Raw genomic sequence first — 15,655 nt, 5'->3', positions numbered from 1 at the left:
GTTCATTGGAAAGAACAATATTTTCCTTTCAAATTGATTGTAAGTTACATCAATTTCAACTTGCAGAGATGAAACAAAGATAAAATGAGGAAAGCAGACTCTTTACAAGGACCCTTTGCTGCACATTGGCCCCAAGGGAAAGAAAAAAATACTTTGCAGGAAAACACATGAGAGGACTATCTACCAAAAAAAAAAAGGCTTGACCAAATAGATTAGGACCTGCAAATTTAGCTGATGCTTTCCTCTTTGGGTGTGCAGTAACTTGACACTAAGACTACAAAGGAAGTTGCTCGACGGTTTTAGAATCGAGCATGGTGAGACGGTATCTGATCGGCATAGCTTCACAATATACTCTCACGGAACAGCTTGAAACTTAATCTGCTCCGTTTAAGATATCTGCGCCGTGATCCAGATAAGGGAAAATGCTACACCCCCCGGTGTCCGCTGCATAGCTCGGAGAAGGAAGCAAATTGTCTCCGTGCTCGCTTGTCGGTAGAGGGAAGTAAACTGGAGTTTGTGGGAAAAAGGTAGAGTCATCTACAGAGTAATTAGGCTGCAGTGATGGAGGAAAAGCTTGGTCTGTGAGATTGCTATGGATTTGGAAAATTAAAGACTGTGCTCCATCTTCTTCACTGTTGTAATTATTTGGAGCACCAATTTGCAGGTTCTCTGCTAAGAACATAGAATTACTTTGCCTCAGAGACATGTAAAGGAATGTATTTGAACTCAAATTATGGTTTACATTTCAGATTTAACGCGTTCCATCACTTGTCACAACCAATAAAGAAACGAAAGAAGCCAACTGGGAACCTTAAAGAACCGACCGATCTAACCGATGGTTCAAGCACAGACAAAAAAATAGTAGGAAAGAAGCATATAGAACCGCTTCAACTAAAGGCTTTTAACCCTGTTGGCTTATCATTTACATTCCAAAAATCAGCCGCCTTAGAAAAGTGAATTTGAAGGCGTCAACACGAAAAAAAGAGCTACTTAAGCATAGGAGGCAGTAAATTTTCTGAAGAAACATGCAATTTGGTTGTATACATTACTTGTGAAGCATAGGATGATCATCAAATCGAACACCGAAAGAACAACGAATATGTTGTATTATATCAATCATGAACAGTTTTTATACCTTGTGAATGTACGATGCTAGGCCCCAATGATTGCATTCCTGGATAGGGAGAATTGGAAGGACCAGCTTGTGGGTAGGTCAATGGCAGTTTCGGGTTCCGCTGCTCATCAAATCTGTTCAGATATATTGGCTTATTCAGATCTTCAATCCATGCCTGCAAATGAAAATGACAGCTACTAAGTTTCAGACCAGAAATTTCTATTAGATGAGGGAAGAATAACTTTAAGATGACAAAGATCATGATTCCTTTTTCCCCCATTTGTTTCATTTTTTCCTTCAATACAGAAAACAAAATCATAGTTTACTAAACATAGAAATATGACAACTTTTGAGATGGAGTTGAACAGATTAATTACCCCATGCCATCCATTTGGGTATCTAGAAACCGTGCAATCGTCCATAGTGCAAGTTTTTGCATGATCCAAAACTTTTCTCCATATCTTATCCGACATTCGGTCAAGTATCTGCAATGTCATCAGCGAAAAAAAAGTATTGAGTTATAAGATTATTCTTCCCAGAGTTGAAGGAAAAAGGTACAACAACTAAACATAAACGATGTAGAATTACACATAACACAACCAAAGCAATTATCTTACATGGCGTAACTTCGGTTGATTCGTTTCATTCAAAAGGAGAAAGTCTTTGACACTGTGAATTCCGTGCAAAGTAAGCTGCTCATGGAATTTACCATCTTTTCGTATTTTCTCCAAACGCCACACTTCGTCTTGCAACCTTGGAGGATAATGCTTCATATACCCTAAAAAGTAACTAATCAATTAAAAGCTTTAAGCTGAAAAACAAGATCATCATTTATCAGAATCTGGTACCCAGAAAATGAAGGTCAAAGATCAAAAAGGCGCAAAAGAGGGGTGTTTGTTCTAAACGTTGAGTTATCACAACTTACCCTCTCCACGGCCGTCCTTCACAGAAAAAGGATAGCTTCTGGCTGGCCTAACTCTTTGTCCTCCATAATTTTTGGGTGAAATTTTAGCTCCCAATATGAACATCTTGTTTGGTATCCAGCTGGAATTATCAGTGATACTAAGATCACCGATAAATCCAACCCCGTTTTTCAAGATGATACTCTGATGTCCTGCTAAGAGAGGTCTTTTACCTTCCCTTTCACTTAAAATTTTAGAATTGAAATCCTCCTCAGTCCAATCCTCTCTATAACTGGAAAATAGTCCATTGATGACAACAAAATCGACCTCCGCTGATGATAGTGGACCAGATTGCACTATAGTCTTCGAATTGGCATCATATAGTAGAATTTTCAATGGTTTGCCATCATCAGCTTTCAGGGGATTATTTGTGAATATTCGGTCTGGCAGTTTGCTTTCGAACATCAGCTGCAGATTACAACCTGCTGTTGTTGTTTCAGCTTCACTAACTGAGCAGCTGGAGAACCAAGAGGAAGCTAAAATCAAATGGAATACAATGAAAAAGGAAAACATAATGATGAGTGAATTATCATATGTTTAAAAATACCGGTCAACGAACAAATTTTACCAATTAATAGGTCATTCGTACGGACAAAAAATCAAAACAGCTATCCTAAACTCGATGGCAGTCAAACTTACAGGACAAAAGCCTTAAAAGGAGCACAGTTCACAAAAATTCAAAAGTACGTACGTACCTTGAAGATGAGGGGAAAAGCTTGGAAATAGCACATTCTGTCTCTTCTCTTACCTAATAACCAAACATACAGAAAACATAAAATAGAATATCAAATGTCTGAAATCAAAGTTTTTCTTTCATGTTTTCTCGTCTAAAGNAAAAAAAAAAAAAAAAAAAAAAAAAAAAAAAAAAAAAAAAAAAAAAAAAAAAAGTACTCATAAAACACAAGAATAAGAAGGAATCAAATGTTTGCTCCCTATGGCCGCGGCTCATCTGAACATCAGAGCATGTCGATGTTAGCCACGTGTCCCTATATTTATCTTCGTTCTATAGCGTTTATTAGTTACCCGCAATTTGAATTTTAAACTTAAAAGTGATTGGAGACTAGGTGACCCATAACTTGGTGTACTTCCTACATTATCTCGAGTATTCAAGCGAGGTTTTTCTTTTGAAACTCTTCATAACTCCATTGGTTCTTTCTTGATAGGATACAAAAAAGGAAAACAGAGAGACTAGAGAAAGAGCACGAAGATCAGTAGCCAAAAAAAAAAAAAAAGCTTGTGTTTTCGAAAGGCACCATGGTAATTTCCTTTATCTACAACGACCACAATTCTAATTGCTAAACTAAAAAGCAACGCTATAATGAAACAAGGAAGCCAAAGTAAATTCTAAAATCAAATTTAATTTGTTCATCTAAACATAAGAGACTCGTCTTACCGCTTTGCGAATCAGAGGTTCGAGAAAAGCAAGCAGACTAGCCTCCCCAACAGCTCTGCAGCAACACAAATGAAAACCAAATGTAAGAAAACAGAAAATCAATGTACCAATGTTCTTGGACTAACTATACACTCACTTCTGGAAAATATTGATTCGTTTTGGCTCTTTATTCGGAGTTCCAAAACCGTCACCATGGAAGTCATGAAAAGGCCTCTTCTGTACCATCAAATACCAAGAAATTAACTCAAAATAAACAACATCTCTAACGAATTACACTCACGGTCAATATTTATATAGAAAGGGCTATTGAGAATCAATTGTACTCGGAAGGGAAGAGGAAGCTTCCATTAAACTACATAAGAAACGCGTAAATGGTTGAAGTCAATTTTATATTGTAAAATAAAGGTTGAGATCAGCAACGACAATTCTCATGAGGGAGCCTGACATTACCAAGATTTTGTCATGGAAAGTTGGTAGAAATTCTCTGAGTTTCAGATAACTAAATAAACTGCCCTGTCCTTTGTCATGTAGAAGAAACAATTAAAAAATTACATCAACCACTGCCCTATACGTGTTCTTAACTGATAGTGATTGGGGAGTGGATTTTGGAAGAGAAATTGAAGAGAAATCAATGAACGTGCCCGATTGAACTCGAAGAAGCATAGAAGTAACAGAGAAAGTTCACACCATTTCAGCCACTAGACTTCAAAAAGCTGAAATTACCTTCAAAGTTCTGGGAAAATTCAGAGAAGATTGAAAAGACTATACTTAGAACATGAATGGGTTGCACCCATTTCCTCGAGAGCGGCGCAACCCACATGAAAATGACAAGCAACGACAGAAAAACACAAAGATGTTTGAAAGTGAGACAAAAAAAATTACATTCTCACGGAGTTGAGGAGCATTCAAATGTGAACGAAATGGACAGAGCTAATCTCATTGTCCCCACATCCAATTAAACAATTACATTTAACTGTCAAAAGACAAAAAAGAAAGCATAATGAAATCAAACGAATTAGGGTTTATTTCGGGGAAATTGAGAGGAAATGAGTGGTTTCAAGAGTAATTACTTGAATTTTCCGCACTGAGTGGACTGACGACCACCAGGTTAAAAGTCAATGCGCCGATTGTACGAAGAACTTTTAGAAACTTAGGCGATCTGTAGTTTCGCAATAAATCTGACACCAATTTTGTCAAGGATTCGAGTTTCCAGGAAGATGCAGATCTCTCTTTCGCCATTATCGGCTCTGTCCCCTCTCCCTTTGGGCGGTTCGATCTCTATCTCTCCGCTTTTGATTCAATTCTAAAGCCCACATGGATGATGCCACATCAATAAATATATGTAACTTTTAATTTTAAAGTCTAATAAATTAGTAAATTAAAATATATACATACATATATACACATACATACACCCGCTACATATATATATCTACACACACAGCTGCTTAGCTTTCTTAGCCAACATCTCCGGTTTCCCCCGAACCAAGAGCTCCTACTTATCCAGACCCAACAGTCACACTTTCAACTGAAAAACTTATTTTTTTCATAAAGTCGGTTCATAAATCAAGAAAGAATGAACCTGATCATACCCGCCTTTTCTCTAACATTGTTATCAAATATATATATCTATATATATATATCTTATGTCTGTATTGAATCAAATTGCTATAAAAAACAACCCGAACTTAGATTGTTCATTGCTATAAAAACAACTCGAACTTAGATTATTCAATACACAAGATGGAAGACAATTAATCACGTGACCTACCGTAAGAACATCCTCTCCCCGATAAATGGATTTCCTTAACTAATGACCAGTAAGTTGATGTGTAACTTATGATAAAGTTAAGATATCATATTGGGTTTTGATTGTTGGATGATGAGAGTCCCACATCAACTAATTTATGGAATGATCACGAGTTTATAAACAAATAATACTCTTCCCATTGGTGTGAGGTCTTTTGGGGAATCCCAAAGCAAAGCCACAAGAGCTTATGCTCAAAGTGGACAATATCATATCATTGTGGAGAGTCGTGTTCGTCTAACATGGTATCAGAGTCATGCCCTAAACTTAGTCATGCCAATAGATTGGTAAATCCTCAAAAGTTGAACAAAGGACTCCAAAAGAAAAATGAGTCAAGCCTCCTTGAAGGCACGAATGCAGTAAAAAATGACTAAGACTCCAAAGGAGTCGAACCTTGTTTAAGGGGAGAAGGCGTGCTTTGTTCGAGGGGAGCCATGAGACTTTATGCTCAAACTGAACAATATCATACTACTGTGGAGAGTCGTGTTGGTCTAACATTGATATAATCATTATTCGATAAATGATCACTATGAGTCAGACTATTACATTTTTTCTTATCACCACTAGATGTTTCTCCCCGAAACTCGTTGAGGCACAACAAAAATATAGATTGAGGTCCGAATATTGCAAACTTGAAATATCACCGCTACATGTCTGATACATGTATTTTAAAAAATTATTTTTTGATTTTGTGATTTAAATATTGCAAACTTAAAAAATATTTAATTTTAATTTTTAAAAATACAAAAATATATTTTTTTTTTAATAAAAGATAGTATTTAACGTTGTAAACTCAATCAATTTATGTAAAAAAAAAAATACACAATATAATGTATTATAAATCTAGATATTTTAAAATAATAATTATATAGCATTTTTTTAAATGTAAATCATTCTTATAAATTAATTAATGACATTCAACCTAATTCTAAGGGCCGTTTACAAATATATTATAAAATAAATTTTGATTATTTGTTAAGCTAAGTGCAATTTTATGAATGTACTAGAAATAATAATAATAATTATATATAAAGATTAAATAGTAATATATATATATATATAAATTGAAGGATTAAATGGATAAAAATGTAAATAATATATATACACTCACAATGATGTCACCCGCTTTAAAGCTAATTTTGCGCGGGAGGAAACGAGCTTCCACAGAACTCAGAAATGGGCGGTCACGACTTGGAATTGGAGAGAGCTCGGTTGCTAAGCTTGGCTGCTGAACTCGGATTCGATGAAGGATCGGCGGAGGCCTGCTTGGACCGAATGATCAATCTATACGGTACTTTCTTCGATCTCCAGCTATATCCGAACCCTAAATTTGCACTTCAATTTCATCTGTATAACTCTTTCGTGTCTGGAATGAGGACAATGGAACATCGTTTAATCCATATTTTGTTGATTCTGAGATGCGCACTGTAGGAATATGGGTTTGGAAATGTAATTAACATAGCTTCCTAGTTATTGGTCGAGGAGAGGAATTTAAATTGTTCGCTTTCGTTCAGTTTTTTTTTTTTTTTTTTTTTTTTTTCCTGAATTCATCGGTGGAACGTTAGGGGGTAGGATGCGCATGTCATAGGATCTGGTGTATAGTTTTCGTGAGAATATAGTTGTATCGACTTAGCATTCAGTGTAAATTACTAACCGTTGTTCTGTTGATGAATCGTATAAACCATTTTAAAACGATTGAAGTGGTTTTAAATTTTGCTTGCATGAGATATGTTGAAAGTATTCTGACTATTAACGGGTGGGATAATGTTATTAGAGTGAGATTGACCAGATAAGAGTAAAATCAGCTCTTCTAATTGAGCTATTAAAGTAAAAAGTTGCCACTGTCAATTATCTGTTTATGGATGCGCTTCTTTTTTTAGGTGATGATGGGCGGGAATTTGTCTCTGTTGAGCATTGTGGAGATGATTTTTTGGCGGCTCTTGCGGAGTCCGCTCAAGACAACGAGGAGTGGGATGATTTACAGGCAATGGAGTCAGAAGCTTGTGGTGCTTTAGATATTATTCTCGATGAAAATATCCAAAAAAAAGATGGAGTTCGTAACGGTCACAACAGGGAAAGCTCAATCAATATCATAGAAGATTCATCTGAAGCGGAGGAAAACCCAAATTTGGTTAACATCGATTCTTCCAGTGAAAGTGATGATGTAGAATTCAATGCTTCAAAGAAGAGAAATTTTGATTCGACCATTTCTTATTGTTCCGATCGAGCTACTTCCATACTCACTTCAAGTAAATACTCTTCAATATCAGGGGTAGGCTTCTTGGTTGGCCATAGATGACTGTTTTATTTATTCATTATATTGTCATGAAAATTTGTAGCATTTTAAATCTGGAAGCAGCCTTTAACAGTCTCAATTTTGTACTCCAAGCGCTTTAACACAGTACACTGAGATAAAACTTTTAGCTTATTTGAAGTACTGATTGAATAAGTTATGTTGAAGGATTGCAAAAGCAGCACTACTCGGGGTTCAGTTTCTTCAAGTCCAGGAAAAAGACTGCCCTCTAGAGCTTCAGGGGTTGAGCACAAAACTCTTACTTATGAAGAGTTACAGACTTTGGATGATTTTGAATTGGCGAATGTTGTTATTTTTGGAAACAAAACATTCCGACCTCTGCAACACGAGGCTTGTAAAGCAGCTGCATCAAAGCAAGATTGTTTTATACTTATGCCAACTGGAGGTGGCAAAAGCTTATGTTACCAGGTCATCTTTCTCTTACTTTCCTACACAATTTTAAATATAAGCAGTGATCTTTATAAGCAGAGATACGACAAGATTGTTCTATAATCTATGTTACAAAGTTCGGCTGCAGTGATCCTTAGAATCCTCTGACTGCTACTTCGTTCCCTGAATTATCCGAGGCATCCATGCCTGTGGTATGGAATGTTATGGCCTCAGTGTCATCCATCATGCGTGCATTATCCACATACATTTTCGTTTTGTAAATATTTTCTTATAGATATTTTGTTTGGTTATGAGTTTTGAAAACTGAAGAGAAGCCTTGAATAATTTAGTGTTGATCGGATGCATGGCTTCTTAAACTTGTTTTTTTTACATCGACTTCACTCTGTGCAGCTGCCTGCAACAATTCAACCAGGTGTTACTGTTGTCGTATCTCCCCTCCTTTCCCTAATTCAAGATCAGATAGTTACATTAAACCTCAAGTTTGGAATTCCGTCAACATTCTTAAATTCTCAACAAACTTCTTCTCAAGCAGCTGTTGTCCTGCAAGAATTGAGGCAAGGTTTATTTCCTTATCTGGGTGTGATATTTGTGATGTTTTAAGTTTAGTGAGTCTGTCACCATATTTCTAAAACTTATATGATTTATAGTATACAGAAAGCCAATTCTTCTCTCAGGAAGAATGATATGCATACTACTCTATTAGGATACTTATTTTAATGTTTTTAGAGTTGAATTAAATCTCTTTGACAAAGCACGATGTATGTGCTTTTAGCAGTTATACGTGAATAATTTCAGAACTTTTTGATACTCCTTGTGTATACTTTCAGATTGCGTTTTCTTTTCTCATTTGTAGGAAGGATAAACCTTCATGCAAGCTCTTGTATGTGACTCCTGAGAGAATAGCAACTCAGTCATTTTTGGAGATTCTTAGATTCATGCATTTGAAGGTGACCTGTTAGGACATGCTAAATAATATGAAGTTTTTATTTCCAAAATTTTCTATTACAAATAATGTTAAGTTTAAAATGTAATGACAGAAACAACTTGCGGGTTTTGTTGTTGATGAAGCACACTGTGTAAGGTATGACATGCTCTTTGTTTACTTTGTTAGTTTTTTGATAAGTTGGATAGCTTTTAGGTATTGGGATATAGATGTTACCCTAATTCAAAAGACAGACATTCCATCCAATTTTTATTATTTCTATTTTTGTACTTTTTTATATGAGAAACAGAACAAAATGTCAAAATATATTCAATCAGAAGAGAACACAACCTAAAGGCCATAGCGATGAGGGGGTCCCTAAGCCTAAACCAAAGGTTTGACAAAGAAAGTCTTCCAATCTAAATTAATGAGATAACGTTGTTTATTACAAAAAGTATCATGTAGACCACTCCACATAGAGGCTGTAAGCTGTACATTTTCACAATTATTCTTTTCTTTCCAAATTGACCACGAGATGCCTCTACTCCTGTTGCACCTCGGTCCTAGCTTTCTCCTTGTGCCACCGACCAGCAGCACTACAAAAAGGCTAGCATTAACATCTTTAGGAGCCCCAGGCCATATCGAAGATATTGAAGAGGGACATCCAACCCTTATAGGTGAAATGGCCATGGAAGAAGAGGTGGTTACCGTTTTCAGAACTTCAATTGCAGAGACAAAAGTTAGGAGAGAGGGCTAAGTTTGGGTGTCTTTTTTGGATTCTATCCACAGTGTTGAGACTGCGGTGAGCTAGGGACCATAAGAAGAATTTGACTTTCTTGGGGCTGTTTCCTTCCCAAAGCTGCACTCCCTTCATTTTTTGAAGAAGCACCAGTGGCAGTATAAAAAGAAAAAAAGTTGGTTAAACGACTGAACCAACAAACATATGAGCATCAATCAATTCGTTATTTTTTATTCCATTTTTAAGACCATCAGCAATCTGTTTACATCAGTAAGCATGACAATCTGTATAATAGGTTTTTGGTATTTGTACCCGTTTTGTGAAGTATTATAACAATTGTTGGAGGTTGTGTGAAAGTCTAGGAGATAATTGGCAGATAAATGGGAGAAAACTTCTTAAATAGGTTTTAGTAAAAAGCTAAATATGGTGGGATTGGTAAATCAGATTAGTCTTACCTTGAAAATCAGGCCATTACTGCTTTCTCTTTTTCCAATGTTGCAGCCAGTGGGGACATGACTTTCGCCCAGATTATCGAAGTCTTGGATGTCTTAAGCAAAATTTCCCTGATGTCCCAGTGATGGCACTGACTGCAACAGCAACACACTCAGTTCGTGAGGTAACAAGGGGTGGCATAGGCCCAACATTTTTCTGTTTTGCATGAAATGGTATTTTTCTCATTTCAATCTATATGCTGCAGGATGTATTAAAAGCTTTAAGAATCCCTCACGCACTCATCCTTGAAAGAAGCTTTGACAGGCCTAACCTGAAGTATGAAGTAGTGTGCAAGACAAAAGAGCCTCTGATGCAGCTTGGACAGCTCATAAAGGATCGTTTCAAGAATCAGTGTGGAATTGTTTATTGTCTTTCAAAAAGTGAATGTGTAGAGGTATCAGAATTTCTAAATAAAAAATTTAAAATCAAGGCAGCGTATTATCATGCTGGTTTAGCTGCTCGCCAAAGAGTTTTGGTACAAAAGAAATGGCATGTGGGGGATATCCAGATTGTTTGCGCTACAATTGCCTTTGGCATGGGTATAGACAAGCCAGATGTTGTAAGTTCATTTATTATAATAATATGCGTGCTATTTTTTGAAACTTTGGTCATTGCTGAACTACAATATTTGTGGCATGACTTAACTAGTTTATGATTATGAACACTGGTGCTAAAAAATTTAAGACCGCATTATTCACCATCATAATGTCAGTTTTAGAGTTTGGTTTTGACATTTCATGAATGAATGGATCGCTATGTATGCCCCATGAAAATAGGTACTGTGTCAATGCACCTCTCTCTCTAGCACTCCTGCAAAGTAGTGGAATAAGTACCACATCTTCCTTATTCTCCTGAAAGTTGAGGAATTTGTTTTCAATTATGTTTTAGTGCTAACTCTTCTGAAAATGTCGACTTGATAGCGGTGCAAATGGTAGCTTTGAAAACTTGGCTGATTTCTTTCACGATGCTTGATGCCTATAAGGCATATAGTTAGCTGCATTGGGCTTCTGAAAAGTTCGAACAAACTGAAACATTCGGAGCACTTAATCTGCTTATGCTTATGGTCCAAATCAATCTGTCTCCTTCATATGCACCATCGTTTAAATTAATTATTGCTTTATGAATTTGTTGCTGGCCTCAACTACAGTAAATCTTTTTTTCTTTTCCATTTCTTGTAGTACTTATCTTAGATCCAACTGTCTCATATGTATGCTTAAGCATCTTCTATTACTCGCTAGTGTTCACAAGTCACTTTTGATATTCACTTCATCGTTATTACATCATTCTACTTGTCCAGCGGTTTGTTATCCACAATACAATGTCAAAATCAATAGAAAGCTATTATCAAGAATCAGGCAGAGCTGGAAGGGATGGTTGTCCTGCTTCATGTATTGTCTTGTACCAAAAAAAGGATTTCAGCCGAGTTGTATGCATGTTACGTAATGGTCAAGGATTCAAAAGTGAAAGTTTTAAGTTGTCAATGTCTCAAGGAAAGAAAATGCAGCAATTCTGTGAACTTAAGGTTAGTAACTCCATTTCATCATGAACGGTTGCCTTTCCCTTATTATCATTGATTCATGACCATGAAAATTCCTGCCCCATTACTTTTAGTATTTTATAGCTTCGATTTGTTGATTTACTCATGTTCCTGAATTTGTGGTCAAATTTTACAGGATGAATGTCGGAGACAAATGTTGCTTGAGCATTTTGGTGAGTCATTTGATCGAAAAGCATGCAAAAATGGCTCTAATCCATGTGATAACTGTCTTAAGAAGTCTTCCTGAGCACATACATTAGCTGTTAAAGGTGACTTCAAACTGAACATCATCTCACCTTAATCCTTGGGACAACACTTCAGACCTATGTTATTGTGTTATGGTGTTTTCAATGCAGGCTAGAAATGCTTCCTTCTTGACTACAAAACTTGCTTGTCCTCAATCCAGGTATTTCTGCTAAATGCATTATTTTGATCACATTTTCTCTATCACTGAGGCATGATGATTTATACTTTGGTGAGCCAAATTTTTTCTCACTAAATCCTTCATTATTTTGGATAGTTAGGGCTTAGTACTTGTTTCTTGAGGTCCCTGCGCTATCCCATCCCCATACGGTAGCTACAAGTCTTTCATTGCAAATGTTGTCTAGTTGTGAGTGAAACTTAATAGGCGTTATTTTTCTCTCCACACTCCTTTTTTAGTGAAACGAGCAGGAACCATTCCCAATAATAATAATTGTTACAAGTCTAAATTAGACTACTGTTTTTTCCTAATTGTCCTATAAAAAAGTCTAATTGTCCTATAAAAAAGGGAAGGGAAAGACTGATTAAATCTAAATTCATATTTAGATACTAAGTGATTTAAATAAATTCTAGATAATAGATAACAAGATAAGATAACCTTAAATAAATCTCTTCTCACTTGTTAACAATAAATCTAAATAATATTCCCAAATAGATCTATTTAATAACTAAATCTAAATAAATCCAACTAAATGAGATTACATAAATATCCTTCGACACTGTCCTAAATAAATCCAACCAAATGAGATTACATAAATATCCTTTGACACTCACCTCAAGCTGAATACTAACTCATAAATTACAATAATCTCTTAACTTAAGGCTAATCTTTCGACACTCCCCCTCAAGCTGAGAATGAATATGTCTATTACTCAGCTTGGACGGGATAGTTTTATGTGCAATATTGATCACATGATTTTGATGACACGACTTCACAACGTCAAGACACGACTTCAAATGGTAGCTATGAAAGTTTCGAATAAATTTGTCAATAGTAGCTATGAAGGCTCCAAATAAATTTGTCAACGGTAGCTATGAAGGGTTCGAATAAATTTGGTCAAGGTGGATGATCGGTAGCTATGAAATGTTCGGATAAATTTTGGATGATCAGTGACTATGAAGGTTCCGAATAAATTTGTCAAAGGTAGCCATGAAGGCTCTGAAAAAATTTGTCAACGTTAGCCGTGAAGGCTCTGGATAAAGTTGTCTATGGTAGCTATGAAAGCTCGGTAGCTTTGAAGGCTCTGAATAAATTTGTCAATGGTAGTTATGAAGGCTCTGAATAAATTTGTTAATGGTAGCTATGAAGCCTCCGAATAAATTTGTTAACAGTAACTCCGAATAAATATGTTGTATGAAGGCTCCAAATAAATTTAGTCAAGATGATGATCGGTAGCTATGAGTGCTCTGAATAATTTTGTCAATGGTAGCTATGAAGGCTCCGAATAAATTATCGATAGCTATGAAAGCTCACGATGAACATGATGAACGTAGTAAAACTAGGATCATGAAGGCTGGAATGGATAGGTTGCTTGGTGGGATAATAAAGGACCAAATAAGAGAAATAATCTCTTGAAAATTGTTGACAGAATATGTTTTCTGGCTTTTTGTGCAAACAAGAAACATTTTGGCCTTATTGATAGTTCATTGTTGTTTGAATATCTTATTTTTTTCGAAAATTTTAACTTATGCCAAGTTAAGAATTTAAGATTCTTCATCAGTTTTGAGAAATCATACAATAAGGGAAGGTAAAAATGAAAATAGAGGGAGTTGAATCATGTAAGCTTTGTTTAATAGCATTTTCTATTTCTTGCCTTTTGTTTTTATTCTTGAAATGCAAGTACATGTAGTGTAGATATTAGTCCAATCTCGACATGTCGACTAAAATTTACCATCCTAATTCTACCATATAAGTAATTTAGTTTTTTTAAATGTTGAATAACATTTTGATTGCTTCATGCATTATGGTACAAGAGATACGGGCCAGTTGGTTTAACATGCATTCAGTTTGCTTATCCCATCTAGTTTTTTTTTGTCTATATGCCTTGATTTAGTCGTCTAGCTAGCTTACATTCGTATCAAATGATACCTTGTTAGTCGAATAACGACTTAAATAATTGAAATTTACTGATTGCACGATGGGGAGTGAATGTATAATAATCATCTAGAAGTGGGACCAAAATGCATGTTCATTTTGGCGAGAAGCAAAGCCCAATCATGGCTCTGCCTCTGCCGACTCTATTTGTTTGTCAAGAATCTATCATTTTCCAATTCAAATTTGTATTGGATTGTTATTGTTAGAAAGAAAATCTAGAATCTTAGATTCCAGACTAATTCTTTGTTTGGTTTCATAGAGGGAAGTAAACTTATTTAAATACTATTTTAGATTCGGTTGATTTTATTTTGGTTTATATTCTTAAAATGCTCATTTTGATTCATGTACTTTCAACTTTTATTCGTTTTAGTTAATGTACTTTCAAGATGTCAGTTTTGATCTCTTGACCTTTAAAAAGTGATTGTTTTGATCTATTTGCAAAATTTCAACTCAAATTTTATACCCAATATGAAAATTCTTTAATACTATGGAAATAAAAGGATCAAAATGGTCACTTTTACAACAAAATCATTATATTTCATTGATTATTTACATCATAGTGTTCATATTTTACTCATATCTGAAGTTTTTTGGGCATTAGTGTTTGACTTTGAACACATGTTTATAGATGCAAGAGCTCATGGCTACACATATTTCAAGAAGGCAATTGAGTTGCTGATTCTTTGGCTTCTAGGAGTCCTCCAAGCATTGTCTCTCCTACATGAAGGTGACCTCTTCTAAATTCCTGCTACCCTTTTTGTAGCTTGGTTTTCTAGCTCTTGATTATTTATTTGGTATTTTATAACCTGTTTTGAACCTACCACCTATGATATTTTGGATGGGATTAGACACTTGATTTCTAGTAGTCCATTGGTGATACTCTTAGCCTCGAGTGAATCTTTTATTTTTCGATGCGTAATTTTTTAAGGTTCTATTTGATCTTATAGTCTTTTCAAATATATTTTCTTTATATCTTCCAGATAGATGATAAAGTTGTTATAATTGAGTTATTATAGTTAAAATGATTAGAAGAACCTATTGGCTCGTGCTACTAATAATTCAAGAGAACAAATCATTTTCTTTTTTTTTGGATCTATCGAAACTTTCAATTATTATAAATATCTTTAATTTAGCTTCTTGAATATGTTTGAGACGTTACGGTAAAAGATGAGCCTAATTTATGTCTGTTTATTTACAAAAATTCCGTCTACGAGTTCGTAAATTTGAATGTGTACCTTTGATCTGATAAGTCAAATCTTGGATGTTTATATTTAATCATTTTAGATCTGAACCAGACCCAAATCCCTTATTTTAATTGCGTTATAAGTTTGGTTCTTCCTTTTCCATTTTGAACAATGAGAATGACAATTTAAAGGGGGAAAATCTGTCACCAAATTAGATGGAATTATTTAAATTATTTATGACTTTTTAAAATAATTTAAATCATGTTTTCCCAACCATTCTCTTAAATAATTGTAGTAAGACGGGGAAAAACTATTCTCAAATAATTGAAGCAAACAATAAATACTTTCACTTCTTTTACCTAATTACCTAATTGAACCTATAATTTATAGAAATTTCATCCTTTACAAAGTTCTATTCAATTATTCACTAGTCTCGTAATAGGTT

General features: G+C 35.1%; 2 protein-coding genes across 2 annotated transcripts; one reads left to right on the top strand and one right to left on the bottom strand.

Moving 5' to 3' along the window:
* Position 1: 1 nt before the first annotated feature.
* Positions 2-4,708, bottom strand: LOC111805551 (protein SAR DEFICIENT 1-like). The gene is made up of 11 exons (XM_023690661.1): positions 4,574-4,708; positions 4,352-4,399; positions 3,920-3,982; positions 3,606-3,685; positions 3,470-3,524; positions 2,772-2,824; positions 2,040-2,533; positions 1,732-1,892; positions 1,492-1,599; positions 1,136-1,289; positions 2-672 (listed from the first exon to the last, which is right to left on the bottom strand). Exons 1-11 carry the CDS (start codon positions 4,706-4,708, stop codon positions 374-376), a joined length of 1,650 nt encoding a protein of 549 aa, XP_023546429.1. The 3' UTR covers positions 2-373.
* Positions 4,709-6,425: 1,717 nt separating this feature from the next.
* LOC111804723 (ATP-dependent DNA helicase Q-like 1) lies at positions 6,426-14,907 on the top strand. Its single transcript, XM_023689491.1, has 12 exons — positions 6,426-6,567; positions 7,157-7,548; positions 7,738-7,998; positions 8,371-8,534; positions 8,834-8,927; positions 9,018-9,061; positions 10,143-10,257; positions 10,339-10,692; positions 11,431-11,655; positions 11,807-11,939; positions 12,027-12,076; positions 14,655-14,907. The coding sequence occupies exons 1-10, from the start codon at positions 6,453-6,455 to the stop codon at positions 11,915-11,917; spliced, it is 1,875 nt and encodes a 624-aa protein (XP_023545259.1). The 5' UTR covers positions 6,426-6,452; the 3' UTR covers positions 11,918-11,939; positions 12,027-12,076; positions 14,655-14,907.
* The last annotated feature ends 748 nt before the right edge of the window (positions 14,908-15,655 follow it).

Source organism: Cucurbita pepo, chromosome LG11 (genome assembly GCF_002806865.2).
Source record: "Cucurbita pepo subsp. pepo cultivar mu-cu-16 chromosome LG11, ASM280686v2, whole genome shotgun sequence".
In the NCBI taxonomy this organism is placed as follows: domain Eukaryota; kingdom Viridiplantae; phylum Streptophyta; class Magnoliopsida; order Cucurbitales; family Cucurbitaceae; genus Cucurbita; species Cucurbita pepo.
This window is presented reverse-complemented; position numbering and strand designations above follow the sequence as displayed.